Source organism: Protopterus annectens, chromosome 1.part1 (assembly GCF_019279795.1).
Source record: "Protopterus annectens isolate FY-2018-M chromosome 1.part1, PAN1.0, whole genome shotgun sequence".
Taxonomy (NCBI): Eukaryota; Metazoa; Chordata; order Ceratodontiformes; family Protopteridae; genus Protopterus; species Protopterus annectens.
The window spans coordinates 1,446,590,205-1,446,609,014 of record NC_056726.1 but is presented as its reverse complement, the minus strand read 5'-3'; the positions used below and the strand labels follow the sequence as shown (position 1 = coordinate 1,446,609,014).

At 40.8% G+C, this 18,810-nt stretch overlaps 1 protein-coding gene across 1 annotated transcript in view; it reads left to right on the top strand.

The window, feature by feature from the left end:
• The first annotated feature begins 410 nt into the window (after positions 1-410).
• The window catches only part of LOC122810872 (urea transporter 2-like), a 1,000,121-nt gene continuing 981,721 nt past the window's right edge, over positions 411-18,810 (top strand). The window contains exon 1 of the mRNA XM_044082418.1: positions 411-512. Coding sequence (XP_043938353.1) covers positions 471-512 — 42 coding nt within the window. The 5' untranslated portion in view covers positions 411-470. The remainder of the gene's footprint in view (positions 513-18,810) is intronic.

Below are 18,810 nucleotides of genomic sequence, written 5' to 3'. Positions count from 1 at the left end.
GTACTAGAAAAATAGCTGTATTGTAATCATTCTGTTAGAAGTGCATGATTATCATGCTTTTTAAGAATGTAAACGTAACCTGCAGTTTCTGAAAACGTGTTTCACTCTGATGTTCTACTAAAGTTTTAAGGACCTTTCCAGAATTTTTTGTATGCATTCCAGGCATATTTAAAAATGGCATGATTATTTTGCATTTCATCCACTTAAAGAAAAGGCATACAAAAGCCCAGCAACCCCTAGAGGAGTGTTACTCTATATTCCAGCTGTATTTGTTTGATACTGAGTGAACCTGATGTTCTGCCAGCTCATCTGAACTTACCGGCCTCCCTCCCCCTTTCAGAAGTTTCTCGTGATTCTTTTCACTCATGGTGCTCTATAAAGGGCTGTTTCGCAGTATGACAGAGGTTTTCTTTCCCAGAGACTTTGTGCTGATATTGTGGATAATACAGTGCTACTTACATAGGAATCAAATGAGCAAGTGGACATCTAACACATCTCTAATGACAGCAAAAGTATCAGTGCAATGAAACTTTTTAAAAAACACTGTGATGACATTGTATACACACACACACACACACATATATGTATATATATATATATATATATATATATATATATATATATATATATATGTATCTGTGAGTGTGTACAGTTTTTTATTTCATGAATCAAATTTTTGCAAGTAGGTTTGTATGGAGACCTGTGACTATATTCTTGAAGCACATTTGAAGGTGAGAAATAAGACAGCAATATGAAAAATGGGAATTCTATTTATTGTTTTATTCTTGAAACAATGAAGTTTGCATGTTAAGTTAATGCATGTTTCTTATGTGCTCTAGACAAGTAGATTTCATATAAACATGCAAACAAGCAGAACGTTCAGTACTAAAGTTAGATATCGTTATAGTTAAAAATATCCTATTAAATTTGAAAGAGTACTTAATTTTTTTGAAAAATGGGCATTCCTTTTTCTACTTTAATCTTGAAACAGTGGTATTTACATGTTATTAATCTGCATTTCTTATACGTTCACTGCAAGCACTGTTCATACTCACATGGGAACTTTTCAGAATGTTCAATACTAAAATCAGATGTTGCTGTACTTTAAAATATTTGATTAAAATTGAAAGTGTATATATTTTTTTTTTTTTTCAAAATTTCCAAGACAAGTCAGACAGATGAGTGTGTCCACACACACACACACACACACACACACACACACACACACACACACTACCACCAGTATAAAGGGAAAATGTGTTAGTGCTATTTTGGCAGTCTGGAAGCTCAGAGCAAAAAATAGCAATGGCTATAAGCTTTTAGAGAGTTCTGCCTTGTAATTCTTGTACAGATTCCTGATAATTTCTTCTTGCAAACTGTGAAACCATGAGCAAGTTACTTACATAGACAGCAATCCTAGATTGCGCCTAACAAAAAAAAAAAAAAAAAAAAAAACTCGTGTCTAATGAGCTTATCTTGTTAACAAATAAAATAAATACATGAATAAATATATAACTTAAATTTAAGAGGCAGAAATAGGAGCTGAAGCAGCAAAATTATCCCAGGTCATTATAAATGCTATAGGGTGTCTTTTTCTTTAACACTGACACACCCACCTACATGGATGTATGTACGCACACACGCGCGCACACACACACACACACACACACACACACACACACACACACACACACCACTTAAAATGCATAACACCTGCTTCTGTTTTTCCATAAGCCAAAGGTAAGATTTATATGTGCAACTACACTGACTAATCACACTGTAGGCTAAAGAACAGAGGAATGGTGAGGTATAAAGGTCAGTCAGGAAGCCTGGAGAAAGAGACCTGGGTGTCAGGGTATGAGTTCAACCAGCAGTCTAAAAAAGCACAATGAGGTTTAGAAATGTGCCAATGACAACAAGTAAGTAATGCTTGCGGGTCCAAATTACATGAGCAGAAATAGTCTTATGTGAGGCAGAAAGGCTGAACTCTATGAGGAGCTGCTTGCGTATACAACCGATAGGGGTTTAAGGCAAGAGATAAGATGGCACAACTCATTCAAATTGTCACTGGGCACAGAGTAGGGATGCAGATGCAAAGCGTCCAAATTACATGACCAGAAATGAGTCTTATTTGAGGCAGAAAGGCTGAACTCTATGAGGAGCTGCTTGTGTATACAACCGATAGGGGTTTAAGGCAAGAGATAAGATAGCACAACTCATTCAAATTGTCACTGGGCACAGAGTAGGGATGCACGTGCAAAGCAAAAGGTGTAAGATATCAAATTCAGGGGTTGAGATGTCTAAAGGATTGTTGTGATGAGACTATTAAGGGTGAAGTTCAGTAGTATACTAATGCAAAAATTTGTGTAATATCCCCAAAATGATTGTCAAGCTTCTTTATTTATGTTAGGATATCAGGCACATAAGAAAGGAATACTGGATGGTACAAACCAACACCAAAATGGCAAACAGACCTGGTTAGATAACTGTATGGGGCAAGAAATACAATAGTAGACATAATCCATCTGACCCACCTAGTCCTCCCCTTATTTAGCAGTTAAGCTGTAGCTCCTAGATATCTGAACTACACAGACCAAACCTCACCAATCCTCAGCCTTTTCCTCGGATAGCCTTAATTATTTTCTGGGGCATTCTTGAATTTAGGGCCCCTTTGTATGAGTCCATGAGCCAAAATTGCAAGTCACACAACTAGAGAAACTAAAATGTAAACTGGAAAAAAAATCTGGTAAACCTCAGAAAAACTCACTGAAAAAACATTAAACATTTTTTGCGGGGGGGGTGTCCCCATATCCCCTAATATGGGTGACTATATCCCCATTAAATAATAAAGTAGGGAAACCACACCTAGAAGTACTACAAAACAGTAACAAACTTAAGAAAAAAGCACTAAAACGTAAGGACAGTTGTTAGACAAATGTTTTAAATGGTTAAGTGCTTTCATTCCTTAGTAAATAGAACTTCATCAGACTATATACCCCTGCACCACTGCTATTATATTTACTAACAAGGAGATCACTGTACCTTAGAGTATGCAAAATACTCTGAGACACTATAGCATACCCCTGCAGCACTGCTATTATATTTACTAACATGGAGATCACTGTACCTTAGAGTATGAGGAATACTCTGAGGCACTATGGCATACCCCTTCAGCACTGCTATTATATTTACTAACACGGAGATCACTGTACCTTAGAGTACGAGGAATACTCTGAGGCACTGTAGCATACCCCTGCAGCACTGCTATTATATTTACTAACAAGGAGATCACTGTACCTTAGAGTATGAGGAATACTCTGAGGAACTCTAGCATACCTCTGTAGCACTGCTATTATATTTACTAACATGGAGATCACTGTATCTTAGAGTAAGAGGAATACTCTGAGACACTAGAGCATACCCCTGCAGCACTGCTATTATATTTACTAACATGGGAATCACTGTACCTTAGAGTATGAGGAATACTCTGAGGCACTATAGCATACCCTGCAGCACTGCTATTATATTTACTAACATGGGGATCACTGTACCTTAGAGTACGAGGAATACTCTGAGGCACTATAGCATACCCTGCAGCACTGCTATTATATTTACTAACATTGAGATCATTGTACCTTAGAGTACGAGGAATACTCTGAGGCACTATAGCATACCCCTGCAGCACTGCTATTATATTTACTAACATGGAGATCACTGCACCTTAGAGTATGAGGAATACTCTGAGACACTATGAATACCCCCTGTCTTTTTCTGAAAAGAGGACATTGACCTAGTGGGACTAATCTGGTCAACAAAGAATAAATGTATGATAATATTATACATTGTAACCATTCCCTTTTATGTTTCCATATCATCTATTATGGGAAACATTTGTCTTCATTTTATTAAATTATTTGGTGAAATTTTTACTTGTATCCATGTCTTTGATGTCTCTACTAATGTAATCCGTGTTACTTCTGTAAAATTCTTGGCATGATTTGTAAAGCTATGAAATGTCACTTTATAGCTTTTCCAGTATTAACTCACCTTTAATGTCCGTATAATAATTTATTTTGCTGTACTTATTCTTTTAATCTGTTTCTTGTTATGTCATACACCTTCTACCCCGGTATCCCCTAAAAATGGCCTTTTGTCACATGGGCTTTCCAGCTAAACAACAAATATGGGTGAGGCTTTTTCCTGTATGCAGAAGTCCTGACTTCTGCCTTCTCTCCTTGCCTTGATTTATTTAGGTAATTTTTATTACTACACTAAAGTCCTTTTTTCATTTCTTTTGATGTTTCTGTTATATACCACCTCAGTTTTAGAGTTTGTTTCCAGTTTTTTTTTCTTCACTTCTTCCCACATGAATGTCTTTTTTTGCACAAAATTTAAGCTACCATATTTTAGATAATTTCTCTAATCTCACCGAGCATAAAGACTGCAGTCATTATATGCCTTTGTGAATATAACCTCTATTAAAAATGTTCATTTTTAAGGTTCCTCTCTGCTAACCATCTAACCATGCCCACTCCCATCCATTTCCTTTGACCACACCCTGCCACTTGTGAGTATTGCATATCACCCTACTGGGGTATCACCTCTGCAGAGCAGGTATTAACTTTGTGCAACCCATCTTTAGGCTGGCATGTGTGATAACTGGTGAAAACACTGGTTTATATTCTGTCAATAAGTTGTTACTTATGATTTTACAACATTTTCATAAAGCCATAATAAGTAATATATATTGAAATTAAAGAAAGAAGTTAGTTTCTCAGAATGCCGTTTAATAAGTTACCATTTATGCGCTTTATGGAGGTTGAGATTTATGTATCACTAAATACACAAATATTGTTCTTTAATCCACATTGAAGTGACAGTAGAAATGTCTGTGTAGTATAAATTTGCATGTGTTTAGAGTACAAAGCTGCAAAGCACATGTAGATGTAAATAAGATAAAAAGTTAAGTGCTACAGACCGGACTTTTAGTCCTTCGTTTCAACAGTCCATGCAATCAGTTTACTTTAACCCCAAGGGCATATTATATCCTGTCATGTGAAATTATCATCAGATCAGGAAGTGGTACATAACTTTGTGATATATCACCTAAAATTCTGAGATGAATGTTATGTTTCTTCACCCATGCTATCCATCGGTTATAACGTAGTATATTGAATTCTGTGTGGTGTGACTTTCAGGATTTGTACTATTATCTATTTAAGCATGCAAATGTTCACAGCTAGGGGATAAAGCAGATCCTTCTAGCAGCATTACCTCTAACCTGAGTTCCAGTGATCATGGAGTTAGTATATATAAATAGCAGGGGTATGGAACATGTTGCCTTTATTCTAGAGAGTGGGAGGGTGCAAAGCACACCTGCAAAAAAAAGCTTTAATTGTTTTACTGTGAGTTTTGAAACTTTTTTAACTCATAGCATATTCAGGATATGCAATTTCAGGTCTCACACTTGCAGTGTGGGGACATTGTAGCAGCACCCCCCCCCCCTTTTTTTTTTTTACATTTTTATGCATGGGTTGTGGTGTTATGTCAACTGTGACCACCTCTCTTGATTCAGAGACATTGTCCTCATCCTCCTACCTTCCTCAACAGGCATGTCTGAGTTTTGCAAATCTTTTTTCATGCAAGCCATCTCTTGGCTGGACATCTCATTTCCACTTCCTTCCTCCTGTCTTTCTCATATATTTTCACCAGATCATCTTTTGCTTTCCAGCACATGTGCCTGTTCCACTGTAATTTGTTCTCTGAACTTCTCTGAAACTGGGGGCACTTTGGCTTCTGCTCTGATATCTTCATTTCTTTGTCTGTTTCACAGTGTGCATCCCACTCCATGTCTCAGGTACTTCATCTTCATCACCTCTTGCTTCATCAACTGCTCTGTCTTCACTGCCCAGGTTTCTGTCCCCTAGAGAAGTATTAGCTTCAGCACTGTTATGTACATCTTAGTTTTCTGCTTCCTTGGCAATCGTCTATCACACATTACCCCTGACACTCTGTGCCACCTGGCTGCAGCACCTCTGATTCTAACTTTGGCCCCCTCATTTAGACTTAACTTCTCCATAACCACCCCATCCTAGATACATGATGGTGTTATCCTATTCCACTACTTTTCTCTCCCATCTCAATTTTACCTTCTTCTGATTTCCCCCTATTTGCTGCCATGACAACTGTATTGTCTATATTCAGTTTCATCCAACGTGCCTTTAGCTTTGAATTCCAGTTCTCTATCATTTGCTGAAGATCCTGTTCTGTCTACTTGTTGTGCCACGTCATCTGTATAAAGTAGCTTTGTGGATCTGTCCCCTCTAACCTGTTGCTAATGTAGTCCATCACCAATATGAACAGCAATGGACTCAGCCAAAGCCTGATTCCTACCCACTCCCACTGGGATCCCTTCCATGAGTCTGAACGCTGTTCACAGTTATTTCACTGGGTCATTTTACACAACATCCACTAAGTTTGCTAATGCTTCCAGATCTATAAGCCATCACAAAAATGTTCAAATCATCTTTCTTTCCTCTCTGAGATATGCTTTTTCTAAGACTAGGAATGCACAGGTGGATACTTTTCCTCATTTTCAACTATTTGTCTCACTACAAACACCTGGTCATTTGGGCTGCATGCTGATCTGAATCCAGACTAGACTGTATATTAAACAATGCATTTAAATGATTGTATGAGGTATGGCTCACTGCTAACTAATATTGTACAAGACTTTGTGATGTACTCTGACATGAACAGTATATTAACTGTATCAACTGCAGTGGGTATGCATTCTATGTCCTGCAAGTATCCATTGCAACCTCTTAAGGAATGCAGATCCAAAACTGTCTTCTGTAATATCACCTCAAGGTAGAATTGAACACAAGGTGGAATTTAACTGCACATGGAGTTGTGGTTATATGAACAATGTAAGACTGAATCTAACTATCAAGTCACATGAACTGTAATAATTATTAATTAGCCTCAGCTTCTCCTGAACAAGGTGTGAAGATTGGGGAAAGATGGGCGAAGGCTGCCAGCCTAGTCATATAGAATTTGATACATAATTCTATAATTTTTATAAATAAATGTAAAATACAGGCTTGTGTTCTTAAATGAAAGAAAACACTGTAAAATATGAACTTCAAGATTGTTGCAACATTGACATCTGCTATAAGGAAAATCAGGCCAAGCATTTCAAATGTTCCTTGAAGTTACAATTACCTACAAAATGGTGCAGAAGTGTCTAGCTGTACACATTCTTTCTGTTGTCTTAACTTAAGGAATAATTGTTAGAGTATACATATGAAATGTCTTTTATTGTTGTAGTTTCCTGAGCAGGTCTTAGCTTGCTAAATAATGCAGATTGTGGCCTGGGAACTCTAGACTAAGTGTCAAAATGATGTAATGTGAATACTGGGAAAACCTAAGTGTCAAAATGATGTAATCTGGGAGGGCCTTAGCAGAGCTGTTTGTTAGTGTTTTAAAATGATTAGTCAGTGAGAGACTAAAAGCATTTTGTCTTGGACCATCAACCCCAGTACTGCTTATGCTCTTTATGTATGTAAGTAGGATTATAGCACCATGTTTTCTCTTAAGAATAGCTAAAGATTAGAAAGTTAGATTGTGTTTTTCTTTGACATCAGACCTCTTCTACTGTACTGTTTTAGGTTTCTGTGCGATCTCTGAACTCTTAGATATCTCTGTGGTGTAGTAGTATTGTCTTGTGTTTTAATTATTTATTATTGCATATTTTAAAAACCTTTACCTGTGGCTGGTTTGTGTAGAGATAGGCTCTAGAGTACATTGCATATTTATAGAGGTTATCATAATAGGCCACTCTAATAAGCCTTAGACTGTATAGTCACATTACCAATTGGATAATAATATCGCACAGTAATAATTGGACACCCTTTCCAGGGCCTTTGGGTAGCTGATAATTATTAAGCTGGTGGTGGCAGTAATTACTACTGTATAGTCTGGGTAAAGGGGCACAGCTGGAGAATATGTGTCAGCTTTTCCCAGGAGTGTCTGTGAAGTTATATAAATATTTATTTCAAAGTGTGGGTGTGTGTCAGCTACCTGGGCAGGGACACGAAGCACTGGTTGGACAGAGAGGGTACTGGAAGTTAGCTTGCCAGCTAGGCTGAGATCTGGACCCTATAGCTGTGCCAATGGGGACTCTTATTGGAGAACTGGAGAGCAAGGGAGCAACCAGCCCCAGACTGACTGTGATATCTGTGTGCACGTAAGGGAAATTATACTTTACTGTGTGTATTGGTTATCCTTTCCTCTTCTAGGAGATGACCTCCCTGGTGTTAGTGGTGAGGATTGAGGCTCCTTGATTGCTGGGCCAGGGCACGGTCATCACAAATGGTGGCAGCGGTTGGGATAAGATATCCTCACAAGTGTTTGGCAGTGGTGTGGGTAGAGTGAATCCTGTAGCTTATGTACAGTGATCTCTGAAAGTGTTTTGTACTTTAATCAGCCACACATTAATACTCAGATTTCAGATCACAATTGTTTTATTTTTTTTGTTAGCTTATTTAGTCAGGGTGAGCAGGCAGCGTGTCAGCAGAGGAGTATGGAAAGCTGACACGGAGCCAGCTGGTGGAGATGTGCCATGCTAGGGGACTGGTGCATGTTAACCTGACTAAGGGAGACCTGATTGCAACCTTGGTTACAGCTGCATCAGAAAACAGCATCCAAGAGGATAATCAGACTGGCAGTGGAGATACAATATCCTCAGAGAATGGACAGCTCAACCTTTCTGCAGTGGACTTAAAAATCCCGCTGGAACTAAAGGGACTTGAGTTGGAGGTCAAGCATTTGGAGATAGAAGCTGAAGAAAAGGATCATCAGAGGAGGCATGAGAGGGAAATGCTGACTCTTCACCAGAGTCATGAAGGTAATGGGGAAGGGAGTAACTGGACCCCAGAAGCACAACAGGTCAGTAAATTTCTTCCGCAATTTAAAAAGGGGGATCATTTTGGTAGTTGCATTCACATGTTTGAAAAGGTATGCAAAAAGTATAGTGTTGACCAAAAGCTCTGGGTACAGTTCCTGACCCCCTTACTCCATGGGAAAGCTGTAACTTGTATTTCACAAATGCTTGACTCTGTCTGTTTTGATTATACTGCTGTAAAATAATGTCTGTTAGAATGTTTTAAGCTAACAGCTGAAAGGTATAGGAAAAAGTTTTGTGAGCATAGATGCAAGGCAGATGAAAATGTATGTGAATATGTTGTTGAACTGAGCACTTATTTTCATAGCTGGGTGAGTGGATGTCAGGTCACCACTTTTGAAGGGCTGGCAGACCTTTTGATGAGAGAACAAGCCCTTAGCACTTTGCCTGAGGACATGAGGGTCTGGTTAGCTGATAGACAATGCTACTTCAGATGAGTTGGGGAAGGAAGGAGACCTATCCCTGGCCAGCTGGGCAGCCCTGCACAGGAAAGGGAACCCTATTACTGCTCATGGGTCTAAAGGAACACATGGTTGGGAGCACAGACTGCCCCAACAGAATCTGCCAGTAGCAGGGGAAGCCACTAGTCCAGGTACACATCCAGGAGCTAGGGTTAAATGTTTTGAATGCAACTAGTGGGGCCATGTGGCATGCAGGTGTCCACAGAGGCAAGGTGGGGAACCAAAGGTGAGGGAGCCAGTAAGTGGGAAAGACAAAATGCCAACAGTAGGTTGTCTTGAGACAACAGGGGTACAGAGCTTCCATATGTACTCATGCAGTTACACGCAGTGAGGCTAGGAGATAAGCATGTGGGTCTGGTAGCCTGGGGAGACCCAGACAGACTGCATACTTGCAGCCAGGACTGCTGAGGTTTTTACTTCAGGGAGTGAGCTACACTGTAGCAGTGAGACTGAATGTGAGCCACAGCTGCTTGTGGGTACTGATGTTCCCTTGGACAGAGTGACTGCAAAGGTTGAGGTAACCAGGCTGACAGTGAGGCACCACTGTCAGAGGATGCCAGACTTCTTATGGAAGGGGAGCTGGGAAGGGTTACAAGGAGAGAGTTGAGACAGGCTCAGCCCTCAGACCCTACATGGCAAGGCCTGAGGCAGGTAGCTAGGGAGGCACTTGATTCTCAAGGGAAGGAGGAATCTGTATACTGGGACAAAGCGTTACTATAATGAGAGTGGACCCCTGAGGGAGGGCTAGAAGGTGAGAGAGTACAGCAGTTGGTAGTGCCTCGATCTTACCGTCTGGTGCTTCTAGCCATAGCCCATGATATTCCCTTTGCAGGTCATATGGGCATAAAACATATAAAGAGGCATATTATGCAAAACTTCTATTGGCCTGGAATTTCCAGAGATGTAACAGGGTACTGCAAGACCTGTGAGCAGTGCCAAAAGGTAGGCAATGCAGTAGACAAGATGAGAGCTCCTTTGATGCCTTTGCCTGTGATTGAGGAGCCATTACAGAGGGTAGCTATGGATATTGTGGGTCCTCTGAGTACCCCTAGTTCCACAGGGAAAATGTATATCCTAGTGGTAGTGGATTATGCTACACGATACCCCAAGGAAGTGGCTTTGTCCTCCATTAAGGCAGAGAAGGTGGCAAATGCTTTGTTAGAGACTTTTAGCATGGTAGGTTTCCCAAAAGAAATACTGACTGACCGAGGTGCCAATTTCATGTCAGACCTGCTGGCTTGTATGTGGAAGTCCTGAGGGGTGAAGCACATGAAGACCACCCCTACCATCCCCAGACTAATGGTCTTGTTGAGAAGTTAATCTCTACAATCAAGTCCATGCTATGGGCATTTGCAGATCAGTTTAAGAGGGAGTGGGACAAATATTTGCCCCATCTGTTGTTTGCTTACAGAGAGGTTCCCCAGGAATCCACAGGTTTTTCACCCTTTGAGTTGCTGTATAGGCATAGGGTGAGGGGGGCTCTAGATTTAATTCAAGATGAGTGGGAAGGTGAGTGTGGGTCTCACAAGGATTCTGTTCTGGCATACGTCCTAAACCTCAGGACAAGGCTCAGGGAACTCATGGGCTTGGACCAGGAGAACCTGGCAGATGCCCAACAACAGAAAAAGGTGTTGTATGACAGGAATGCTCGAGCTAGAGAGTATGCTGTGGGGCAGCAGGTAATGGTTCTCATTCCTGTCAGACACAACAAGCTGCAAGCAGCTTGGGAGGGACCCTACAAGGTGGTAAGAAAGGTAAGTGATGTTAACTACATGGTGGTAGTGCTAGGCAGATGGCAGGGGCACAAATTGTACCATGTTAACATGATGAAACCTTACCATGATAGGGATGTCCTTCTGCTGAGCATTTGCAGTGGATTGCAGGAGGAGTCTGAAGGAGATCTGGGGACTGATCTCCAGAGTAAGGCTCGGGATGACACTGCGGTGGAAGGGGTAGCAGTGTCCCAACAGCTATCTTTTACCCAGGTTCGAGAAATCGAAGCAGTGTTGCAGGAATTTGGGGATGTGTTCACTGGGAAACCAGGGTGCACCCACCTTGTGCAATACCAGGTGGATACAAGACCCCAAAGGCCTATTAGGCAGGCCCCTTATAGGGTGCCTGAGAGAGTCAAACAGACTTTGAGGGAAGAGCTACAGGAGATGTTGGAACTAGGGGTGATTCAAGAGTCCAACAGTCCGTGGGCCTTGCCAGTGGTGTTGGTGCCAAAGAAGGATGGCACCACCAGGTTCTGAGTCGATTACAGGAAATTAAATAGTCACACAGAGTCAGATACTTACCCCATGCCTAGGACAGATGAGGCCCTAGAGCAGCTGGGTGGGGCTAAGTATCTTACAACCATTGATCTTACCAAGGGTTACTGGCAAGTGCCCTTGACTCCCAGTGCTAGAGAGAAGTCAGCCTTTGTGACTCCTTTTGGCTTGTATGAGTTCACAAAGATGCCCTTTGAGATGAAGCATGCCACAGCAACTTTCCAGAGGCTGATGGATAATATCTTAGCAGGAGCAGGAGGGTTTGCCCTTGCTTACCTAGATGATATTGCCATCTACAGCCATTCCTGGCCAGAGCACCTTCAGCATGTCAGAGAGGTGCTGGGCAGACTACAGAGGGCAGGATTGACCATTAAACTGAGCAAATATCAGGTGGGTATGGCAGATGTTTCCTACCTAGGACATAGAGTGGGGAGTGGTAAGATAAGGTCAGAACCTGCCAAAGTGGAAGCTATTCAGGCATGGCCTGCACCTGTTACCAAAAAGCAGGTGAAGGCATTCTTAGGGACAGCAAGGTACTACAGAAAGTTTGTCCCTAGTTATAGTACCATAGCACCATAGCTGCTCCCCTCACAGAACTGACAAGGAAGAACAGGCCAGATAAGGTAGTGTGGACCTCAGCATGTGAGCAGGCATTTCAGAAGCTTACAGAATCTTTGGGAGGACCCCCTATGTTAGCCAGTCCAGATTACCACAAATAATTTGTTGTGCAGGTGGATGCTTCAAACCATGGGGTGGGGGCTGTGCTTAGCCAGATTTCTTCAGAGGGGGAAGAGCACCCAGTGGTTTATCTCAGTCGTAGGCTCCAACCCAGGGAGAAAGGCTATGCAGCAGTAGAAAATGAATGCCTAGCCATAATGTGGGCATTGCAGAAACTTCATCCATATCTGTATGGAAGAAAATTCACTGTAATGAGAGATCACAACCCTCTAGCATGGTTGAACAGAGCCAGTCAGCAAAATGCCAAATTGCTAAGTTGGAGCCTAGGGTTGCAAGCATATAATAAGTCAGTGCAGCACCGCAGTGGGAGTAGCAATGCCAATGCAGATGGGCTGTCAAGACAGGGAATGGGGTGAGGTACCCTCAAATAGACCTAACCCTCTCAAGCAGCATTTCTCAAGGGTCACTTGAAAAACTAGCTTGAGTTCTCCAGGGGGGAAGAGATGTGAAGAATGGGGAAAGTTGGGTGATGGCTGCCAGCCTAGTCAAATAGAATTTGATACATAATTCTATCATTTGTATAAATAAATGTAAAATACAGGCTTGTGTTCTTAAATGAAAGAAAACACTGTAAAATGTGAACTTCAAGATTGTTGCAACATTGCTATCTGCTGTTAGGAAAATCAAACCAAGTATTTCAAATGTTCTTTGAAGTTACAATTATCTAAAAATTGGTGCCAAAATGTCTAGCCGAACACATTCTTTCTATTGTCTTAACTTAAGGAATAATTGTTAGAGTATACATGTGAAATGTCTTTTATTGTAGTTTCCTGAGCAGGTGTTAGCTTGCTAAATAATGCAGATTGTGGCCTGGGAACTCCAGACTAAGTGTCAAAATAATGTACAGACTAAGTGTCAAAATGATGTAATGTGAATACTGGGAAAACCTAAGTGTCAAAATGATATAATCTGGGAGGGCCTTAGCAGAGCTCTTTGTTAGTGTTTTAAAAACTATTGTTCAGTGAGAGACTAAAAGCATTTTGTCTTGGACCATCAACCCCAGTACTGCTTATACTCTTTATGTATGTAAGTAGGATTATAGCACTGTGTTTTCTCTTAAGAATAGCTAACGATTAGAAAGTTAGATTGTGTTTTTCTTTGACATCAGACCTGTCCTACTGTATTGTTTTAAGTTTCTGTGTGATCTCTGAACTCTTAGATATCTCTGTGGTGTAGTTGTATTGTCTTGTGTTTTAATTATTTATTATTGCATATTTAAAAAAACTTTACCTGTGGTTGGTTTGTGTAGCGATAGGCTCTAGGTTACATTGCATATTTATAGAGATTATCGTAATAGGCCACTCTAATAAACCTTAGACTGAATATTCACATTGCCAATTGGATAATAATATTGCACAGTAATAATTGGACACCCTTTCAAGGGCCTTTGGGTTATTAAGCTGATGTGGCAGTAATTACTACCATATAGTCTGGATAAAGGGGCACAGCTGGAGAATCTGTGTCAGCCTTTCCCAGGAGTGTCTGTGAAGTTGTATAAATACTTATCTCAAAGTGTGTGTGTGTCAGCTACCTGGGCAGGGACACGAAGCACTAGTTGTACAGAGTGGGTACTGGAGGTTAGTTTGCCAGCTAGGCTAAGATCTGGACCCTATAGCTGTGCCAGTGGGGAGGCTTATTGGGGACCTGGAGAGCAAGGGAGCAGCCAGCCCCAGACTGACTGTGATCTCTGTGTGCACTTAAGGGAAATTGTACTTTACTGTGTGTATTAGTTATCCTTTCCTCTTCTAGGAGATTACCTCTCTGGTGTTAGTGGTGAGGATTGAGGCTCCTTGATTGCTGGGCCAGGGCACGGTCATCACACAAGGGTCCTCTATCAAGTAACTGTGGCTAGTTGGTTCAGGGGTATGATTCTTGTTTTTGGTGTGAAAAATCTTGGGTTTAGATGCCCATCAAGCCTTACTGCCTTCTTGTCAGCACCAGATGGAGTGTCATGTCATAGACGCGGTATTAAACCTATTCAATCCCAGCCTCTTCACTGGAGTCATACCATAGGTATAGAGAATTGCAGTAGTCATCCCACTCCAGAAGGGGGGGGGGGCTATGATTGACCCTGGAAACTATATGTATAAGCAATGTAATGCATCATTCTGAAACTTATTTACAAGGACATAGGCAGCTGACAAGCCTTGAAACCAAACCAACTTGAGTTTGTTAAAGGCAGATCCTACATCATGAACATGGTGGACTTCTTTGAAGATATCACTGATGCATTAGATGCAGGCAGAATGTTTCTCACTTTCCAACCCTACCTGGCCAAGGCCTTTGATACCATCTTGTATTCTGGAATTACTGATAAGCTAATCAAAAGCAATGTAAACCAATATTTTACCCACTGGATAGGAAACTATCTTACTGACAGCACCAAATATATTAGTGTTGGATGCACACACATATCAAAAACAGTAGTTACCACTGGTACCCCTTGGGTCAGTCCTAGGACCACTTGTTTTCAGCATTTATTTTTCTGATGTCAAGGCTAACATCAACAGCCTATATCTGACCAAGTCTGCCGATATCTGAAAACTCAAATCTGCCACAAACTCCCTGTTTGACTTCTATATTTTACAGGAGGGACTAACATGCACAAACAAATGAAGTTTGGACCATGGCCTTAAAGTAAATGCCAAGAAATGCAGCACTGTGTCCTTTGGCATACCTGCCCCCCTCAATGCACCTACCTGGTAGGTGACTTAGGGGCCCGGGCAATTTCATTGTCAGTGAACTATACTTTGATAACCATGAATTCTTTGTCACTCAAAAAATCTTTTCCTAGACAGACTGTTTTCCAGGGTATATCTTTGAGGTCTAAGGAAATTGCATCCCCTCTATATACTCTTTCCTCATCAACCCCATTATAAAATATAATGCTCCTTTTGGTATGTGCTTGTCTAAGCATATGACTCAGCTTGAAAGCTGGCAGTGTTTCTTCACTAAGACAATCAATAGCATGTCTGCCTTATGCTACAGTGACTGCCTTAAAGGACTCCCCCTTTCTCTCCATTTTTTCTCTACTACAGACTCTTGAAAGAGTACTTCTGTTTACCCTACAGAGCCTCAGTGGACTCAGTCCTTTCTGACCTCCTCCACATGCAGAAAACAAATAATACCCTAAATATTCACTTGATGTCGCTCGTCCCTCTATACACAGAAGACGAAGCAGGCGGGGTAGTTTGTTTAAGATACTTTATTACACAGAAACGCATCAGGATGGATAGCAGCATCATTAAGTATAAACAAATTTATTGACAGACAGACCTTACATACATACATACATGCTTACATCTCAACAGCTAACTACAAAATGGCAGTTAGACTTGCACATGCTCAGTATTTATACATTTGTGCAAGGCCTTGGATAGGTTCTTAAAGAGACAAACACACATTGATCTACACTTGTGATCTAAACAACTACAGAAACATAAATAGGATTTGCTGGTGAAACACATATTTCTCCCAGATAATCCCTTTTTTATGGAACAGACTCCTCTTGGATGAAAAGCAAAGTAGCCCCTGACCCTCTTTAAGTATAGGTAAATGTGCCTTAAGTCTGACCCCCTCAAGCCCACATTGAAAGGAGTTTAAGTTAGGTATGATTTATTCATGTCAACAAGTACTCATAGTCTGGGATCCTGAGGCTAGGCTTCAAATGATACATTGGGCCTACGAAAGTTACATTATTTGACTCAGGTTATTTTGGAATTTTTTAGGAATTTCATGATTAACAATAGACATTTACATAGCTTACAGAACTAGAATTAAGATTCACTGTTGTTTATCTTTATGTTTAGTCCATCAAGGCACAAGGCGTGAGTACCCTTTGTCTCCCATATTGTTCACATTTTATTTAGAATCACTAGCTCCTATAGTAAGAATTTCTAATCTTTGGGAATATAAAATAAGCTGAGGGGAGATGTTGTTGTTGTGTAGTCATTTAGTCAAGCACAAATCTTTGACCTTTTAGCACGCCAGACTTGTCTTTCAAAAACTGTTTCTTTTTGTTCTTGCAAATTCATATTCATTACTTCATCCATCTTAGCCTCTGTCTTCCTCTTCTTCTGCCTTTGATCTTTCTCAACATTTGTGTTTTCTTTAGTGAACCCTGTCATCACATTATTTGGCCTAAGTATGTGAGTTTTAGTTTTACTATCTGGCTTTCCAGTTAAAATCTGGGTTTATTTCCTTAAGTACTGACTGATTTAATCTTCTTACAGTCCACAGAAGATGATGAAGAAGAAGGAGATGAAGTATACATTTTATTATTTTCCAGATGATGCATTGATATATATGATGTTGTTTGGTGGTAAATTGAGTTATAAGGTCAATAAGACTAAAACAAGAGCAGTACCAACAAATTTTATTCCTTCTCTATATTTGAGGCAGACTTATACGTACTCATGAAAGCCATCATAAAGTCCTAAGGAATGTTATAAGGGAGTTATTTAAATTGATCTGTTACTAAGACATATGATGAACTAAAGATTGATAGGTTCATAGGTATAAACTAGGCTGTTGACACCAGGGCCTTTATATGCCTAGCCATGCAATTCAACCCAACTCAATTGTGTTTCTATGTATCATGGGTGCTTATTATGAGGGAGTATGTTAATTAGGAAGTTTCTAGACATTATGTTGGTGGGGTATAATACTTGGCATTACTGTCTGCCTCTCTTTATGAGAGACATGGGGGGGCAGACCCGGGATGTATTTCCAATTTACCATCCATTGGTCACGGTTTGCATAAATAGGGTTAGGGATAGACTCTGCTTCACATGAATGAGAAGCCTGTTACAGAGCATGAGGATACTGTGAGACACATATCTGTCTCACCAACATGTCTTATTTTTGTAAAAGTAATGTCTTTCGGCTTTTCTCAGTTAGGGGTCGCCACAGCGGAACTCCGGTCTGCTTATAATTGGCAGTAGATTTCTATGGTGCCAAGGTGCCAGCCTGATGCCCAACCTTCAATGAAGGCACACCCATTCACGCAGTCATCTACCTGCATGTCTTTAAACATCACTTGACCGTGGGCAGGACATGCAGACTCCACACAGAAGATGCTCCAGCCGAGAATCGAACCGGAGAACCTCTTGCTGTGTCTTATTTTTGTGACAAGCAAAATTTAAATCCTTGGATCTAGCGGTTCTGATGCTGTTCTTTTTGTGGATGTGCAAAAGATCCATCAGAGCTGGATCCCAGGATGCCTTGTATGCCAAGTATAGATTGCCTCTCAAGTAACCTGTAGGAAACAGGGTATAGAGATAGGGCTTAAGGAGATCCCTATAGGACAATGTGTTTACACTCTGGATTTTGTTGTTAAGGAACCTTTGTGGGCATTCCAGCTTTTGCATATGTCTGTTCAGGTACATGCCAAAGGAGGCATTATACTCAGTGATGGGTCTGATAAGGACCAAATAAAGTGGCACTATGACTTCCTTGGACCTGGATACCATGTCCTTACTTATAAGTTTGGCAACTTGGAATGATTTTCTTGCTACTTTGGCACCATGTTGGTCAAAAGTCAGATTACTGTCTACATATGTTCCCAGATCCCTGACTACCAGGTCGACTCTTAGGAGTGCGAGTGTCTTATCGATGGGGTAATTTGTCTTTGTGGCATTTTTCCCAAAATACACTATAATGTATTTCTTGGCATTGAGTTTTAGTCCATGACTTTGTTTCCAGTCATTTGTCTGTGTTAGACCCTCTTGTAAGATGTTTGCGTCATGGGGGGAAATGTATGATAGCTCCCAATTTTCAGTCATCTGCAAACTTGGTAAGCCAATGGGCATTGACATTAGTCTTTACTTCTGAGAAGTAGTTGCCAAATGAGAGTGGTACCAGCATTGAGCCCTGAGGTACCCAGTTGGTGAATGGTCTCTTAGTAGAGGTGGTATTACCAAGCCTCACTTCCTGGGTCCTGTCTGTGAGCCAAATGGCAATCCAGCAAGTTATTTATTGATTTATGCCCAGTTTGGTGAGTTTGTCAACTATACCTGAGTAGGGTATTGCATCAGATGCCTTAGCCATGTCTAGGTAGGCCTCACCCATTGACTTGGTGACCTTCTCAAAGAACTCCACCAGGTTTTGTAGGCACGACCTTCCCTTGACAAAGGCAGACTGGGTTGGGTCCAGTGTCTGAAGTTTGCTTATGTCTTTGTTGATCATTTTCATAATAATTCATTCCATGGCTTCATATATCAGATTAGTCAGTCTAATAGGTTTGAAGTTTCTGGGGTCAGGTGATAATACACCTGTGTGAAGTGGAATGACATTGCAGTCCTCTACTCTTGTGGTACAAAGCCTATTTTGAGACTCAAGTGGTCCTGTTAGGTCATATTTCAAGCTATTTAGCAGG